General features: G+C 43.6%; 1 protein-coding gene across 2 annotated transcripts in view; it reads right to left on the bottom strand.

Annotated features, from left to right (window-relative positions):
• The window catches only part of SNX8 (sorting nexin 8), a 45,360-nt gene that overhangs the window by 11,669 nt on the left and 14,377 nt on the right, over positions 1 to 19,314 (bottom strand). The window contains exons 3-7 of one of the 2 annotated variants that reach the window (XM_054693551.1): positions 19,170 to 19,242; positions 7,893 to 8,083; positions 5,388 to 5,505; positions 2,687 to 2,808; positions 988 to 1,068 (exon numbers count right to left, since the gene is read on the bottom strand). In XM_054693551.1, the coding sequence (XP_054549526.1) occupies positions 988 to 1,068; positions 2,687 to 2,808; positions 5,388 to 5,505; positions 7,893 to 8,083; positions 19,170 to 19,242 (585 nt within the window). The remainder of the gene's footprint in view (positions 1 to 987; positions 1,069 to 2,686; positions 2,809 to 5,387; positions 5,506 to 7,892; positions 8,084 to 19,169; positions 19,243 to 19,314) is intronic. The other variant, XM_037506706.2, reaches the window with a different exon arrangement.

The following is a 19,314-nucleotide window of genomic DNA, read 5'->3' as shown; positions in this document are numbered from 1 at the left end:
ACTTTTCACCAGTGTTAATATCAGCCACATATTAGAGTTTACTAATGTTAATATATTAACTACTATTAACTGCATAATGCTTGAAAGCAGAAAGTTTAGGAAATAAAATGAAGGTAAAAGAGTATGTTTTTGTGTGAAGCAGTTTTGTTTTGTTTTTGAGATGCAGTTTAAGAAGGGGAAAAAAGGGCCTCCCTGGTGGCACAGGCGGTTGAGCACTGCACTGTGAAGCTGTCTGCAGCCTCTGCAACGCGGGTTCGATCCTGGCTGGTCAGCAAGAATCCCACATGAGGAAGCAGACCTCTCCTGTCTCGCCCTCTGCTCCCCTCAGCAGTGTATTTCGTCAGTCTACTGTTCTGTTCCCCTCTCTGTCTCTGGTGAATCCTCTCACCCTCCCATGCATCTGGCCTGTACCCAGTTCTTGTATAAATAAATTTTAAAAAAATCTTTAAAAAAAAGGGGGGGGTGGGCCTCCCCTTGTGGCGCAGCGGTTGAGCGTTGGGTTGCGAGGCTGCCTGCAGCCTCTGCAGCGCCAGTTTGATCCCTGGCCACCAACAAGGGTCCCACAAAAAAAAAAGGGGGGAGGGAGAAAAACTAACAAATTAATCCTTTTTAGGTAATGCAACAACCAATCTCCTGAAATCCTGAAAGTTGGTAACCAAGTCTATGTTCATCTAAGTCACAAAAAACCTCAGGACACTATAAAAGACCTGGTGGGCACTGAGGTCAAACAGAGCTCAGGACAACCAGATCCTGCTGCTTCAAAATTGGGGACCTTGGCACATAACAGCTCTGGGCCAGTTCACTCATCTGTAAAATGAGCATAATGCCTGCTGTTGAAGAGCAACTGAAATGAGGGTTAAATGGGAAAAGCATACAGTGGATCTTAGCAAAATCCCTGGCAAGCAATAGAGGCAAAATAAATATTATTAATTAGTAAGACTGTTATTGCTCTGGTTAAGGGGGGAATAATCAGAATTAGAAAAATACCTTGGCCCGAGTAGCTAGCTTACAATTCATGAATTCGTCTCCAACACACTGAGCTGATTCTTTCAACTTGTTCTGCACATCCTGCAAAAGGAAAAAATAAACAACTTGACCCTCTACTAGCCACAAAAAGAAAAAATCGGTGAGACCAATTAAGAACATAAAAACAAGATGCAGGCCTTCCTAGAGGGAATGTTTCCTTTTACATGAATGTTCCATAATCTCTTTATTGTCTCTTCATTTTTTCCCCATTGACCTTAAACGTTAGGGTGATCTTCCACAGAAAAGACGGCCTGACTTAAGAGCGGCACATGAACCTTCAGCTCTGACAGAGTTTTCTTCACTGAGGGACATCAGTACTTCAGATGGAGGTGGGATTCCCCAGCATCTGTCAGGTCCCATGTGAGGCAACAGACAGGAAAGCTGGGGTCTCCTCCTTCCTGTGAGCAGATCCATGGGACCAGGGCGTGACATTTGGGGTCTCCAGTCTGCCCTCCAAAAGGGGGCCCCATAGCAAAGCCTAGCCTTAAGATATGGTCCCTACAAAGAGCGACAGAAAATAGGCAGAGATTCTAACACAGGACTGCTTATGGATAAAGGGATCTAGAATTTTAGAGATGCCTTAATTATCATCAGTGCCAATGCTCTCTTTTTACCAAAAAAGAAAAAAGAGCCCAGGAACGCCCTATCTGTGCAAAGGCAGGGGAACAAAGCAGCTGAATGCCCCAGAACAGGGTATTGCTGACTCTGAGCCTGCAGCACCTCCCCCACTTTCCTTTCCTATCTTGAGCCACACAGCTCCCATGTCCTGCCACATTCCTCTGTTGGCAGTAAATATCCCTGTTCTAAGGGAAGCTACCCCTCACCCCTGGGTCAGTAGACCTACACTTCCAGCTTACCAGCAGACCAAAGGTCTCAACAAGCAACTGCTGAGTGTCTGGCATGGGTCCAATGAAAGGGGCCGCCCTCTCAAGGAGGTCAAGTGTGAGAAGGAAGCAGCCTCACATGGCTTGGTCTTCCCGCATCTTCCTATAGCAGAGATGGGGGGTAGGGAGGTCCCTGCTCCAGAAGGGCTCCTCTAATGGGGGAGATATATCTACTCCACCAGAGTAGCCCCTTGTCAGAGCCCCTCATCGCCCAGACCCACAGTGAGAGGATTTGTTGGGCAAAACCTCTCTTCCTCCAGATAAGCTGGCAGCCCTGGGACAACAGTGCCTGGCAAGGTGGTTCCTTGTTCCCTAAGCAGGAACGAGGCCTTCGCCTCAGCTCTAATCAGGACTACATGGTGCTCTTTGCAGAGAGAAACTGCCTCTCAGTTCCTTAGATCAACTTATATACAGTGACTTCCCAGGACACAGTCTGTCCTGCAGCTCTGTTAGGGACACCCAGCTTTTGTCTCCAAAGGAACTTGGTGAGACCTGACCTATTTAATGTGACCGCTCACCTCTCCAATGAGACTGCTCCGAGAACCTGCCACCCTACATGCATACACAAAACCCAGCAAAACCAAAACCTCACCGCCTCTTAAAATAATCTTCAACCTGCTATTTGGGAAGGACAGAAATCTAATTGATGTCAGCTACAGGTAAAATAGATCCCCTTCAGGGGGTGCAAACAAAGGGAATAATAGGAGAGCCCCAAAAGAAAAGCAAACCTAAGATGAATGTCAAGGTTTTGGGAACCTGTCAGGGGATATACTTACGGAGCCACCAAAGGACAGGAATAGCTTGAGGACAGCATCCTCAGAGAAGCGGGGATGCCGGGCCACCAGGTTGATAAAGCGCTTCAGAGCTCTCCTCCGGGCCTCAATGAATTCCTTGTCAGCTAAAGACAGCACAGGGTTACCATGAGCCGGGGGTACTGGCACTCTCAGGGAGAGACCTGACTCTCAGCCCAGTGAGAGGTTCTCACTAGGAGTACTGCCTGGGGTGTGCCATACAACACACTAGGTCATTGAATGAAACCCTGGGAGGCTGCAGGAGAAACAGCAACAGAATCCCCAACTCTATGTCCTGCCCCCACAAACACATATGAATTCGGAAACCACTGGCGAAAACCAGAGCCTAGTTGTTTTTTTTCTTTTTAAAGATTTATTTATTTATGCATATAAAAACTGGGGCACAGGCCAGAGGTGTGGGAGGTGAGAAAATTCACCACAGAAAGAGCAGGGAACAGAACAGGCAGATAGACCAAAGTATACTGCTGAGGGGAGTAGCGGGAGAGTCAGGAGAAGTCTGCTGCGCCATGTGGGTAGCTCCCTGGCTGGGGCTCGAACTCGCACTGCAGAGGCTCCGGACAGCTTCACAGTGCTGTGCTCAACCCCTTGCGCCGCCAGAGAGGCCCAACCTATTTGTTTTTACCAAGAGCACTGGGGTTCAAGCTTGAGCCCCTACTTTGATCATGTAAGTTAGACAGACACATCACAATCCCCCTCTGGAGCTTCTCTAAGACAAATGAGGGCTGCAACACAATTACATTCACTCAACCATTATAACTCACTTGGTAATGGAACAATTATTATTGCTTGCCATTCAGGTAAAGTATTTTCACTTCAAGGAGGAAAGAGTATAAATTGATGTACTTATTTTTATAAGTTATTGAAAAATTTAGTGGGATCAGGTTCCCTGGCCCTCTCCTGACCACCAAGCAGGCTCCTGTAGAAGGCCACACTTTCATAACTACTGAGACACATGACGAAAAATATGCAGGCAGTTTCTAGGCTTTAAACACTTTCGATACTTTGATTTTGACGCTTGGATTTTAGTAAGCATTCACCTACCCCAAAACCCTTTCTGATCTCTACTGCCCTTAGCATTCTTTCCCCCTTCAATGTGATGTGAATAATCTGTTCTATGGATTTCACATGGAGCAAGAAGGCAATGGTATCACAGGTTTTGCCCACTAACAAAGTAGAGCGCTCTTGTATTTGGCATGATCTGGTAGGTTATTTCTGGAGTCTGGGATCTTTATTACCATTTTTTTTTTAAAGATTTATTTATTTATACAAGCACTGGGGTATAGGCCAGAAGCACGGGAGGGTGAGAGAATCTACCCGAGACAGAGCAGGGAGCAGAACAGGCAGAAGGACCAAAATACACTGCTCAGGGGAGCAGCAGGCAACACAGGAGAGGTCTGCCGCGCCATGTGGGAATCTCCCCGGCCGGCCAGGAATCAAAAAGGTGCCGCGAAGGCTGCAGACAGCTTCACAGCGCTTCGCTCAACCCGCTGCGCCACCAGGGAGGCCCTACCATTAATTTAAAATGACAGAATTTGTTGCATTCCCAGATTCAAAAAATAAAGTATCAAATCATACCAAATAGGAAAATTCTACTTTTTGATAGTGGGGGGAACCTGTATCAGGTTCTGAGCTAGTAAGTGAACATGAGAGGCAGGGTATTCATGTGCAATTTTGAAAGTTTTCAGAATGCTGTAAACTGGACTGCCCTGTTAAATCTCAATTTAGTTCCTCATAGTTACTTCAGAATCATTGGGGAAATTTAGCAGAATATCAACTGGTCAGGGGCCTCCCGGGGGGCACCGGGGTTAAGTCTCAGCCAGCCACCATAGCATGAGTTCAATCCCTGGCCAGGAAGCTACCCACATGGCGCAGCAGATCTCTCCTGTCTCGCCCGCTGCTCCCCTCAGCAGTGTGTTTCGTCGGTCTGCCTGTTCTGTTCCCCACTCTGTCTCTGGTAATCCTCTCACCCACCCCCCTCACCACTGGCCTACACCCCCAGTTCATGTATGCATAAACAAAAGTAAATCTTGAAGAAAAAATACAAAAACAGAAAAGCAACTGGTCAGCTTTGTGCACTTATCTATTGACCAAGTTTTATTTGATTTGAGAAAAGGACTGGGGGAGAGAAGTTCCAAGTCCTAATAGAAGGTACCTGCCACCTCTGGCTCTGAAACTTGAGGTGAAGCAGGCCAGTGTACAAGGGGCCTGCCAGGACCTGTGATCTCTCATCTACCTGAGGTAATACAGGTGAAGCAATTAAGATGTGGGCAACATGTGAAGATTTTTATCTCCTTGAAGCTGCAGTTCAGACTGCCTACCTTACATTCAGTCCATCTCTTCCCGAGATCACCTAACAGTCTGATGGAACCATGATCAAGGTTCATGCCACTCTGCAAAAGCAGGCAAAGCAAACTGCCTGCATTACCACAACCAGCACTGTTGGGCCCCACGCCCTCCAGAAAGGGAACTGGGGTGCATTCTTTCACTCTTGTACAAGTGGGGAGCTCCCTACATGACACCTGGCCCTGCTATTTCAGACCTGGGCTCTAAGCCACAGCTGCTGCCTACCATTCCACTAGAGGATGCAGAAGAAGATAGAAGACGGGTCATGACTCGGGACCACAGCACCCTTTCTCACCCCCGCCTCTAGCAAATCCAGTTTTACCTCCCAGCATTCTCTTGGGGGGAAGGGCTGGCACCATGCGGTATGGGAACTTCTGCAGCAGCATTTCATGGAAGACCACAAAATCATTGTACCGCCTGTACACAGAGGACTTGAAGCGCTGGAAGAGAAAACACTCAGGGTTCAATGTGATGGCAGCAACTATCACATTTCACGATCTCCCCTAACCTTATCTTTCCATCACTAGATAGAACACATGGAAATACTATTTCTCAATCTCTCATCTTCTCCCACCAGGCCTTTACCAAAAGGAAAATATCCTATTTCCTATAGAAATCCTTAGATTATGGTAATACAACTTCTTAACACTGTATAGCTCTAGCTTCATTTTCAACTATGTTTATGGATCTTCTGAAAGAAACAAGACTCAAGAGCTTTCACCTTCTAAGGTGGGCATCCATCCTGCCCTTGAAAGGTAATACATCAGAGTAATGTATTTCTTCATTTAGGACAGGTCATCAACAAACATCTTCAAATACACATGTTCAAATAATGTTGAAACAGTATCACTGCTGCATCCTATTACAGACCCAGCTCTCTAAAAGCAGACCAAACGCTGAATACGAAGACTGAACTTAGTGGGGCAGATAGCTGACAGAATGAAATTTCCTGCAAATGCCACTCTAAGACCAATCATTGATAAACCCTCAGGTTCCACCAGGTTATCGTCCTGTTCAATCTGAATCTAACATGAAAGCTTACAAGAGAAACCTGCAAGAGCAGGTGAAAAGTAAATATGCTACACTGATTACTAACTCATAGTACTAAGTAAAAGAAGCCAGCCTGAAAGGCTCCATACTCTTTGATTCCAACTTTATGGCATTCTGGAAAAGGCAAGAGTGGGGAGACAATAATAGGATCAGTGGTAGCCAGAGGTTACGAAGAAGGAGGGATGAACAGGTAGAGCTCACAGAATTTTCAGGGCAGTGAAACTACTCAGTATGATGCTATAATAATGGGTCCATGTCATACATTTGTCAACCCCAAAATGTACCACACCAAGAGTGAACCCTAATGGAAGCTAGAACCTTTGGGTGATAATGATGTGTTAATATCATTTCACTGGAGGTAACTAAACATCCTTCTCTGGTGCGAGATGTTGATAGTGGGGAAGGCACAAGTGGGAGGAAGAGGGTAGGTCACAAGTATATGGAAATTATGTGTCCTTTCCACTCAGTTCTGCCGTGAATCTAAAACTACCCCCCAAAAAACAAAGTCTATTTAAAAACTTAGCTATACTATATGAAGGAGAAATATGAAGTCAAGTGTGTCCACCTCCATTCTAGACAGTGGACAACATGCCACGTCTGTACTTACTGCAAACGCCGCCAGAACAATGCACAGGGCACCAAGAGAAAATGTAGAGCCCAAGAGGCTTCCCCATGTGTGCAAACATTAGTGGGTGTCTCTTTACACACAGTTCAGAAACTGACCTGGCAAAATTAACCTTCTTCTAAAAATGGCCACTATCAGGCAACTAACTTACATAAGAAATGGGTGTTTCAACGAGATGGGAAAAAGGTCAAGCTGCACTGGTGGAGACAGCAGCTTCTACCACACTCAGCCCTGAGGAAGGAAGCCCAGAAGAAAGACCTGTGCAACTTCACCTCTCCCGCCTGAACTTGCTTCTCACCTCCTGCCAACCGAGACTCAACAGGCCAGAACCATAGTGACAGAAGACTCCAACACTGTCCTCAAAATTATTCCAAGATTCCTATCCTCTCTGACCTCTGCATTCTCCCTCGGCAATGACGCTGATACGCTTAGTCACAGGCTTAGGTCACTGCAGCCTTAAAACATAAAAATTCTGTGATTCTCAAAGAACACACAGCAAACAGGCATACTGGGGGAACAGTTGTTATGTTCTGAAAACAAGGTTTTTTACCTGAATGGTGAATGTTCAGGCTTTCCAGCAAAAGCCCTGGTAATGCTGTCTGCCCCCTGCACAGGCATGTGAATTCCCCACAAACAAGATGAAGCAAGATAGGGAAATATAAAGCATGAAGGGGCACAGATCAATGCCACTAACGCCACATGGTTCTACACTTCATGGGCCACCCTAGTGCCAGGTGTCTGATTAGCTCTGTGGAGTGTGCCTAATAGGAAGGCAGCACTATTAAAGGGGATTAGACACTTGCCGATTCTGCCCACAAATCTTATTGGCCATTTGGAGTCCATATTCTACAAAGTCCACAGTCTAATCCCCAGCGATTTCCCACTGTCATACAGCCACCACCAAGCTGGCCTGGCAGAGTTTATGCTCTGCTTCTTAAGCAGCAGATCCCAGGGCATAAGGATGGGGCAGCAGCTGAGGTGGATGAGGGTGTGGCAGAAGCAAAGCAACATGCAGGGAGCACACACTTTGGAAAAGTTCACTGGGCAACTTGGCGCTCTGCCATCTGGTTTGGGAATCACTTTGAAGCTGAGCACCCTAGCTAGCTCTCTGTCCTCTCAGTCCTTCTGCCCCAGATCCCACCCCTCCCTTACCTGGCTGGAAACCTCATATTCCACATGCTTCAGGAAGAGTCCCTTCTTCTCAGGAATGAGTTCCACCTGCACGGTGTCCCTGGCCAGCAGCTCCTGCAGGGTGTATGAGAGCAGCAGTGGGTTCCCCTGTGGCATCTGCATTCGATTGGGATCCGGGTTCCTTAACTTGTTGACCTGAGGTGTGAGTACGTCTGGAAAACAGGAGGAGAATGCCCACTAAAAACAACTGCTCAGAAAGTGTAGACTCCTCCAGCCTGGCCTCTCTCTGCTCCGCTAGCTCAGCACAAGGACTCTGGCCAGGTCCCGCAGCCCAATCCCAGACCTGCCAAGTCACACTGCAGTCTTGGAGTCATGTTCAGAGGCACCTCCTCTCTGGGCCTGACAATCACCACACTGGGGCCTCCATGCTTTGAACCAGCAAGTATACCCCCCATTTCTAAAACTGTCAAATCTAGCTGTCAACTTGGGGGAGGAAAAAGAAGTTTATGTGCAAAAAGAGTCCTTCTCTCTAGAGTAAAGGGGTTAAAACAAAAGAAATTAGCTGTAAGATTTCCTAGATGTTCCCATGTTTCTCCAATCAACACATATTACCTACCTTCATCTGCTGATGCCATCATTCTGATCTGCAAACAGTCTACCTGCCTGCTTAGAACTAGGCTTCCTGATCATACAAAGCAAAGAATCAATCCCTAAAACACTGAAGCTTCCTTACAGACAAGAAGCCACCCAGGCAGCATTCAAAGAACAGCAAAAGACAACTCAAAGAGATTTTATGCCTGACAACTTGCAAACAAACAAGGAAATCATGTGAAAAAGTGAATTTGGTTTTTAGTATAGAGAGGGTTCTACAAAGATGATGTTCTTTCACAGTTAAAAAGTAAAGTATCCCACAGGGGGAAAATCTCATTCCAGTTAACACTTCTATAAATAAGTGCAACAAAACATAATTTTCTTTTTTCTTTTCTCTTTAAATGTTACACAATGTGTTCTACAGTATGACTTATTTCTTAGGGTAAGTCTTCTGGTGCAAGATTCTATTGCATTCTAAAACAAAATTAATGACTAGGTGACTTCACCTGTGAAATTACTCAGCAGTTTCCAATTTAAAATGTAGCTGCCTTTGATTGACCTTAAAGCTCAGGAAAAAAATAAAACTAAGGCCTTAATGCTTACTGGGGAACCCCCACAAAGCCTCATTAAAAACTCCACTCAAAAACCACAACCTGCTCTAACACAGTGAGGTCGCCTTCACCAGGGTATTGGAAGACACTGTGAGCTTTCTATTGTAGGTTTCATCTGTTCCTTTTTAAGTTGACTTTCTTGTATTGTTGATATAATGTCCATAATATGCAGAGCAGCATATGCTACTTATTAAAATGTGTATAAAAGACATGTATGTGTGTATATGAATGTACACGAGTATGGTATGCATGAGTGTGTGAGTGTATATGTGTGTGAATGTGCATGAGTGTGTGTGTACATTATTGTCCTGGGTCATGAGTGTGTATGTTGAGTATGTGTGTATATGGGGATATTTGTATGTGTGAGTGTTCCTGTACGTGAGTGTGTGTATATGTATGAGTGTGCATACACATGTATTGAGTTGTGTATGTGACTGTATGTGTATGAATGTGTATATAGGTATATATGAGAATGTTTGTGCACTAAGAGTTCTCAAATACCTAATGGCAAAAATGTATGAAGACCACAGCAACCAAGTCATCTCAAGAACCCAGCCTCCTGTCTGTATAAAAATATTTTGATAGCCTTAAAACTGTGTTTACTGGGCTTCCCTGGTGGCGCAGGCGGTTGAGCGCAGCACTGTGAAGCTGCCTGCAGCCTCTGCAGTGCCAGTTCGATCCCCGCCAGCCTGGGAGCAACGCACATGGCGAGCAGACCCCTCCTGTATCGCCCGCTGCTCCCCTCAGCAGTGTGTTTCATCAGTCTGCCTGTTCTGCTTCCCGCTCTGTCTCTGGTGAATCCTCTCACCCTCCCACAAATCTGGCCTGTACCTCGGTTCTTGTATAAAATGAAATAAATCTTTAAAAAAAAAAAAAACTATGTTTACAATCTCTTTATGGGCCACATATATCCTCAATGAGCCAAAAGCTGTTAGGTAAAGTACCCTCTCTGGGGAATACCATGAGCTAAGACAGGGTTCGGGCATTAATTCATCTATCCATTCAGCAGACAGTTACTGTCCGTACACCACTGCCGGCACAATCTCTAAGTATCAAAACTCTGGGGACAAAGAGGGTTGTCATAGTACCCTGAGAATTAGAGAAAAGAAGCCTCAAGACAGGCCTAGAATGTAAGCTCCAAAAGGGGAGGGATTTAAGTGACTATTTTTGACCACATACCAGCTGCTAGAAGTCAGGTAAGCAGCAGAGGCTCAAGATATGCTTGATGAGTGAAAATTTACTAATATTTGTTCTATTTTTCAGGAATGAACAACAAAGCATCTCTGGGGGGATGCAAATGCTTATTAACTAGAGCATAAAATAGAAAAACAAAAGTAATAAAATTAAAAGGATATTGGGGAAGAACATTTTTATCAGCAGAAATAATTGAAAATTATATATCTGATAAGGGACTTGTATCTGTAATACATAAAGATGCTTATAACTCAGTAAAAGGCGGGAGAGGGAAAGGATCCAATTTAAGAATAGGCAAAAGATTTGAAAAGACATTTTTCCAAAGAAGAATCATAAACGGCCAGCAAGCACATGAAAAGATGTCATTAACTGTCACAGAGCGCAAATTAGGTCACAGAAAGATAGGCAGCATTATTCATAAGAGTCAAAAATCGGAACAACCCAAATAGCCATCAACTGAGGAATGAATTTTAAAAATTTTTAATATTTAAATTTTAAAATTTAAATATAATGGAATATTATTCAATCATAAAAAGAAATGGGATACAATTCATGCTACAACATGATGAACCTTGAAAACATCATGGTAAATAAGAGCATTAAAAAAAAGGCGGGGTGGGCCTCCCTGGTGGCGCAGCGGTTGAACGCTGGGTTGCGAAGCTGCCCGCAGCCTCTGCAGCACCAGCTCCATCCCCGGCTGCTCCCCAGACGGTCCCACATGGCGCATAGACCTCTCCTGCCACCGGCTGCTCCCCTCAGCAGTGTGCTTTGGTCCTTTTGCCTGCTCTGCTCCCCACTCTGGCTCTGGTGGATTCTCTCACCCTCCCGCGCTTCTGACTGTACCCAGTGCTTGTACAAATAAATAAAATAAAAATAAATAAATAAATAAATAAATAAAAATAAAAAATAAATCTTTAAAAATAATAATAATAAAATAAAAATAAATAAATAAAACGTGGGGTGATTCCAGCCAGGCAAATTTATAGAAGCAGAAAGATGAGTGTTAGCCTAGGACCAGAGAGGGAATGGGATAGGGAAGGGCTGCAGAGGAATAGGGGTTTGTTTACGGGATTAGAAAATGCTCTAAACTGATTAACATGCACAATTGAATATTATAAAAACCTCTGTATTGTACACATTAAATGAGTGAATTATATGGTATGTAAATGTTATCTCTATAACTTCTTAAATATAAAGGTTAGGTGACATCCTTAAGAATGGCAGAGTAGGCTGCCTGCTCTGCTCCCCGCTCTGGCTCTGGTGAGTTCTCTCACCCTCCCGCGCTTCTGACTGTACCCAGTGCTTGTATACATAAATAAATAAAAATAAATCTTAAAAAAAAAAAAAAAAGAATGGCAGAGTAGGGACTCCCCGATGGTGCAGCGGATCGGGCACATTGCTGTGAAGCTGTCCGCAGCCTCTGCAGCGCGGGTATGATTCCCAGTCAGCCAGGGAGATACCCACATGGTGCAGCAGACCTCTCCTGTCTCACCCACTGCTCCTCTCAGCAGTGCTTTCGGTCCGTCTGCCTATTCTGCTCCCCACTCTGTCTCTGGTGAATCCTTTCACCTTCCTGTGCCTCTGGCCTGTACCCCAGCTTCTGTATAAATAAATCTTTAAAAAAGAAAAAAAAAAGAATGGCAGAGTAAAGAATTCAAAAATCCTCTCTTCCACAAAAGCAATGAAAACAGTGACCAAAACTGTCAGGTTCAATTTTTCTCAGAACACTAGAAATTGACCAAAATTTTTAACAATCTAGGTATAATTACTCTTGTAATTAGTTAAATTAAAATGAGGTCACACTGGGGTAGGGTGAGCCCTTATGCAGTATGACTGAAGTTCTCAGAAGAGAAGACCACATTAAGACACAGACACACAGGAGAAAGCCAGGTGACACCGGAGGCAGAGACTGAGGTGCTACAAGATCAAACCAAGAACTATTCGTCACCACCAGGAGGTAGAAGCAGCAGGAAAGATTCTCCCTTTTATGTTTCAGAGGGAGTGTAACCCTGACCATGATGATGGAAACTTAGAGTAGAAAAATTAAGGATGGAAGGTCTCACAAGGACATACACCAGAGGTGGGGGTAGGGATGGTTAATAAATCATAACTTAACCAGTTATAGAAGGTTCCAGGAATCTGAGGTGGGTCAGGAAAAATGATCAGCCAGAGGTGGAGGCAAAGAGGGCTATTGATCTAAGAAAACCAACCCAGTCTGATCCCAAGGTGATAATTTCCATAATAATTCCATCAAGGAACATCATAAAAGGATACCCCCTGCCCTGGCAAAATGCAGCTCTTGCCTTTTAAGACTGCCACCTTTAACTAATCAGGTATCTCTGTCCTTGTTCTCCTTTCCTCAATAAACTTGCCATGTGCAGGTAAATGAGAATGTCTGCTGAATTCTTTCTCAGAGGGACCCAAGAACCCCACACACCAAACCCCATCATCTGAACTCCATTAACCACACCTTGATTTCAGACTTCTGGCTTCCAGAACTGTTAGATTAAATTTCTGTTGTTTCAAGACACCAAATTTGTGGTACTTTTGTTGTAGCAGTCACAGGAAACTCATACATACAAGAGACTTTACAGAAAAAGTTCAGAAACGTCACTGAATAAACAACAAAGGTAAACAGCAATGCCTGGAGAAGGAAGGAAAATCTGATTTCCAGAATAGCCACATTAAATATAATTTAAATTGTCCAGTTTGTAAGACATGCAAAGAAACAGGAAAGTATGGCCAAATACAGAGGATAAACTATCAAAATTGTCCCCGAGGAAGCCCAGACATTGAACTTATTAGACAAATGCCTTAAGCCAGTTGTTTTAAATACAAAAGGAAGCCATCTCTAAGTAACCATGGAATGAATAATAAATAAGAACTAAGGAAAAGAATGAGAACAGAAAATAATTTTTAGAAGAACCAGATTAAAACTGCAGCTGAACAGTTCAATGACAAATGAGAAATTCACTACAGTGGCATGGCAGCAGATTTGAGTAGCCAGAAGAAAGGATCAGCAAACTTGAAGACAGGGCAGGTGAGAGCATCCAATATGAGGGACAGAAAGAAAAAAGAATGTACAAAATGAGCAGATCCTCAGAGGCCTGTGGATATTATCAACTGTATCCACAAAACCATAATGAGAGTTCCAAAGGAGAGAGGACTGGAAGGAAAACTTGACTATATAACAGTCAAAATTTCCCCAAATTTGAGTATAAAAATCCAAGAAATTAAAAAATTCCAATGAAGACAAACTCAAAGAGATCCACAGCAAAACACAAAGTGATTAAACTGCTTGAACTGTCCAAAGACCAAGAGAAAATCCTAAAAGCACCAGGGAGGAGCTGCTCATCAACCACAAAGGAGCCTCATTAAGATGAGCAGCTGACTTCTCAACAGAAACCACAGAGATCAAAGATAGGATGGCCAAGTGCTATAAGAGAGAGTCAGCTAAGAATTTCACATCCAGCAAAGCCATGCTCCAAAAATCAAGGAGAAATCAAGATATTTCACGCCCCCCCCCCAAAGTCAGAAAGTTCAGTTCAATTTAGTAGCTAGACCTTCCCTACAAGAAATGAACCTATATGAAGAAATACACAGCCCTAGTAACAGTAACTACAGTAGTAAATATAAAAGATAGTAAAAATGTGCAATTTTTATATAGCTGATTTAAAAGACAACAATGCACAAAGCAATAATTATAAATTCACTTTGATAGGTAAATAATTTTATAGATGCAATTTGTATGATGCTAACAGCACAGAGGAGAAGTTATATAAGGAATGGCATTATAGATGGAGCAAAGTTTTTCTATACTACTGAAATTAAATTGGTATTAACTCAAACTAGATTATTACAGCTAAGATGTTAATTGTACCTCCCAGAACAATCACTAAGAAAATAACAAATAGTAATCAAAACAACAACAGAATTAAAAATATACACTAGAAATATTTAATGTAAAAGAAGGTAGTAATGGAAGAACAGGAGGAAAATAAAAAGTATGGGGGGGAAGAAATTTGGGGAACACCAACAGCTCTCTATTAAATTTTTAAAATTTCTCTATTAAGCATGTATTAATTTTTGATTTTCCTGATGAATAAAACAATATTCCTAGATGGAACATAAACTCAGTAATGATTACCAAATGACCACATGCTGCTGAAAAATGTGAACTTTGATCACAAGAGAATTTAAAAGACACATTTTATTTTTTTTTATGTATCTCATCATATGTATTATTTTTTTTAATTTTTTTTAAATAATAAATTTTATTTTTATATTCCCCCATACAATTGCAAATGCCCCATTCTGACCCCAATCCCTCCCCTCCCGGCCCCCACCCCCCAAAAAGTGTCTCTGGTTCATAGTTTTTTGTTGATTTTGATTTTCACTTTCTTATAGTTATTCATTTTCCTGGTCCCTTATTTAAGTTTTCTAGATTCCTGCTATGAGTGAGACCATCCGGTATTTTTCTTTTTCTTTTTGGCTTATTTCGCTGAGCATGATCCCTTCCAGCGCCATCCATGTTGCTGCAAATTGCATGTGTTTATCTTTTTTGAATGCTGAGTAATATTCCATGGTATATATGTACCACATCTTCTTGATCCAGTCATCTATTTTTGGGCATTTGGGTTGTTTCCAAAGCTTAGCTATTGTAAATAGTGCTGCTATAAACATAGGGGTGCAGGTGCTCTTTGGAATTGATGTTTCTGTGTCCTTTGGGTAAATACCTAGGAGTGGAATTGCTGGATCATATGGAAGCTCTATGTTTAGTAGGTCCAGAAATCGCCACACAGCTCTCCATAGTGGTTGGACCAGTTTGCACTCCCAAAAAGACACATTTTAAATCAAAGACACCACTCACTTGATCTGTCTCAAATACCTTAAGAATAACCCCTTTGTAGGCACTTCAGTCATAAGAAAGTTACAATTGCAACTATCAATTAACTAAGTTAAGACAGTTATATCTTCAAAAAAAAATTTAGATGACAAGGGAAAAAATGTCAGTCTGGTCACATTGTCACGTGATAGACTGCACACTGAGAAAGGGCAGGAGGAAGATTCTGGTTTTCCATGGGAGTGAAGTGTTAAGTTCGCTGACAGGCCTTGAATACTCTTATCAGACACCCTCTTACACCTCAAGTAGCCCATGAGGCTAGTGCCTGAAGAAGCCCTGTGCACCAACCCAGGTTCCACATGGATCAGCAGGTCTGTCACTTCCTAACTGCATGGTCCAATGAGTGACCACCTCTGAGCTTACTGTCTATAATCATAAAATTGGTTCAGGATGCCCACACCCAGGACCACCATCCCATCTGCCCGCTAGTAACTGCAACAGCCCTTACAGGTATCTCTAATATCCTACCTCCTGACTCAAACCCTCTGGCACAAAACTGCTCTGCTGTGGGGTTCAGACCCACAGAACCTGGAGCTGGAAGCTCTGCTCTTGGCATGTCACTCACTGTCATGCTGAGACAGGAGGCAGCTCTCAGATCTACAGGTGCCCCAGGATAATGTCATAGGAATGGATGCTGTGGGGACTAAGTGAGCGACAGAGCTGAAAATAACTGCAACACAAAACATCCAGTAAATCCCCTTATCTCCCTTCTAGATTTATGATGTTCCAATGCAAAAAGAGCTGTAAATTCACTAAAACAGAATGTGTTCCTCATAACAATGGGCTGGCCAGGGACCAAGGCCAGACAAGTGACAAGGGTAAGGCCACCCTCCACTCCTCTGTGGCTGTCTTGCTGCCCCCAACAAAGATGTGCTGGCTCCGGAATGGCTGCAAGGGCTGGTGGGTGTCACAGAACAGCACACTGATGGTGAGCTGCCTCACTCCCGGGTCAGCCACTATATCCTGTGGGGCCGCAAGTGCATGCCTTTGCCTCTGCAATATGCCAAGAGAAACAAGCAGCAAAATTTAATGAATATCTGTTCCATTCCAAACTGTGATTCTCTTAAGTTGTTTACCCACAAATCAAGTGATGAAATGCCAAACATACACACACAAAAAAAAAAACCCAGCTCTCCTTCCCAACACACTTCATCAGAACCTTTAGGCAGTAATCCTGCCACTGGGATGCATCCACATGTTCCATTAAGGGCTAGCTTCTGGGATTCTTACTCACTAGAGTCCAAAGCTTGGAAAAATGGGATCAGTAAAACATGCTCCACACGTACCTACTTTATCTAGCAAACCTTAGCAAACACTGAAAACTCAAAAGGGGAGACTGCAAGGTCCTCTGCCTCCCAGTGGGCATGGCAGTCACTCCTAGGAGGCTACATCCAGCCTGGCTAATGCCCCCACCACCACCACGAAACATGCTGACCCAAGTTGACTGGCGTCCCACTTACTCCATGCACTCAGCCCATGCACTCAGCTGAGCTTCCCCATGGGTGGAGAGCCCTTCCCAATAAAAAGTGCTTTTGAACCCCAGGGAGTCCTGTTGCTTCCACTGGTAGCCAATGAGGAAGGCTCCTGTGGTCCCTGTGGAATGGTAGGGTGGACTCAAAGGTGTCCTTGGATGGACTCCAAATTCAGTGCTCTACCACCAGCTGAGGTCGCTGTCCTCAGCTGCCAGTTCATTAGACAAGGACACAGAGAGGTGGTACAGTGACTGGGCTAGAGTCTCCAAAACGAGTGTGCATCAGAATCACCTGATGGGTTTGTTGAAACACTGACAATTGGGGGAAGTGACAGGAGAAGGAATGGAAATTTTAATTTCTAGTAAGTGCCCAGGTATTGCTGCTCCAGCAGCCAGTTGGAAAACCACTGTCAAAGGGCCAGCAGGGGGAAGGAATTTGGCACCCTGCCTACAACTATTCCCAAGAGCTGACAGAAATGTGATGTTCGTGAATGCTGCTGCCTTGCTTGTGTGTTTATTCATCAGAAAGAGGAATGAAAAATGACATTTCAGGGCCTCCCTAGTGATGCAAGGGTTTAAGTCTCAGTACTATGAAGCTATCAGCAGACACTGCAGCATGAGTTAGATCCCTGACCAGGGAGTTAACCCACATGGTGAGACAGACCTCTCCTGTCTCAGCCGCTGCTCCCCTCAGCAGTGTATTTCTGTCAATCTGCCTGTTCTGCTCCCCACTCTGTCTCTGGTGAATCCTCTCTTCCCCCACCCCCCCCCATACCTCTGGCCTACACCCCAGCTCTTGTTTGCATAAATAAATCTTTTTAAAAACTGACATTCTAGACTATAACTTTTCCACCAAAATGACATGAAATGGAGCCAGCACATATCCTCAAGTTTCAAAATGAGTGTTCCTTCTCAGGCTCATGGAGCTGCTTCTACCTTTGAATAAAAACTTCTCTAAGCCGGGCTTCCCCGGTGGCACAGGGGTTGAGCGCTGGGCTGCGAAGCTGCCCGCAGCCTCTACAGCGCCAGTTAGATCCCTGGCCACCAGCGAGGGCCCACATGGCACCCAACCTCCCCTGCCGTGCCCGCTGCTCCCCTCAGCAGTGTACTTCATCAGTCTGCCTGTTCTGCTCCCCGCTCTGGCTCTGGTGAATTTTCTCACTCGCCATGCTTCTGACTGTACCCAGTGCTTGTATAAATAAATAAATAAATCTTTAAAAAAAAAAAAAAAAAAAAAAGACTTCTCTAAGCCACTCTGTTATTCTGAAATTCAAAAACTGTTCTCAGGAAATGAAGCAGAAGCTTCCTCATCCTTATCACGGCATGGCCTCTCAGAAATGAGGCCATGGCCTCAGAAATGTGAATTCAGCAGCGAGTCAGGAACACTCCCCATGTTGGACACACGGATGCACTCTGCCTCTATCTGTAGGCAGCATTCCTCAAGGTCAATCTTCGGGTTCTCCCTTAACTCAGGAGCTCAACTAAACAGGAACTTTCATGGCCTCAAGTCCATTGACCTGAAGGTTTATTTTTCTTTTAAAAATAACTTATTTTGGCAGCTCTCCTGCCCACTTGTGACTATGCAGGTGCCTCATTTTCTTTCTCCTTTCCTGTCCTTTAAAATGCAAAAATAAATAAAAATAACTTATTTTTTAGCATTACCATATTTTGAAATAAAGAGCACTGCAGAGCTACAGTCATTATATACCCATATTCATTTTTCATATTACTTTCCACAAGTATGGAGTTATAACATGACATATAGAGAATTCTGTAAAGCTCAAGCATGATTCTACATGCTATTTCTCTTTCAAATGTTCTGTAAGTCCCAAAATTTCTAAATCCCTACCCACTCAAATAATCACTATTAACACTGTTTTACTTCCATTCAATCTTTCTTCTATGTCTTTTAAATGTGCTTACACTTGTTTCCACTATGAAATATTTCAAACATATATGAAAGTGTGCCAATCTTTTCAAAAACAAATTTTATTTTTATAATTTTAAATATATTTGTGTGTGTGTATGTGTGTATTTTACAATATTTTCATTTTTGTACCATGTTTGATTTCTCCTCTCAGGTGTAATCACCATAAAATTCCCACCACCAAGTCACCCGTGCCCCATGAACAATCACCATGGACTCTTATGCTGTTTCTCCCCCAACCCCCCATCTTACCTCGCTCTCTCCCCTGCTGTATGTCTCCAATTTGTCACTAGTAATTACAAGTAAAGTGTTACAGATGCATCACCTGCCCCTGCTTTCCTACTCAGAATTAACCACTCTCCTAGCATGGACTGGACTTCCAGGGAGGTCTGTGCACTTTCTCTATCCAGAGTCCATAAAGTCCATGCAAGTACATCTAATGATATACATTAAACATATAATTATTCCCCTGTTCCTGGTAGGAACCACTTTTTAAATTTTCCACATTGAAAGAGAACATGCATGCATGCAAATTAAAACCACACTGAGATACCACTTCACCCCTGTGAGACTGGCCCATATAAAAAAAGAATAGAATTACCAAGTGTTTTTGAGGTTGTGGTGGAAAACGTATGCTCATCCACTGTTGGTGGGAATGTAAGTTGGTACAGCCCCTGTGGAAAATGGTATGGCAATTTCTCAAGAAAATTAAAATGGAAATTCCATATGACCCAGCATTATCTACA

This window comes from Talpa occidentalis, unplaced genomic scaffold, assembly GCF_014898055.3.
Source record: "Talpa occidentalis isolate TD23 unplaced genomic scaffold, MPIMG_talOcc4v2.1 talOcc4.12, whole genome shotgun sequence".
NCBI classification, from domain to species: Eukaryota; Metazoa; Chordata; class Mammalia; order Eulipotyphla; family Talpidae; genus Talpa; species Talpa occidentalis.
This window is presented reverse-complemented; position numbering and strand designations above follow the sequence as displayed.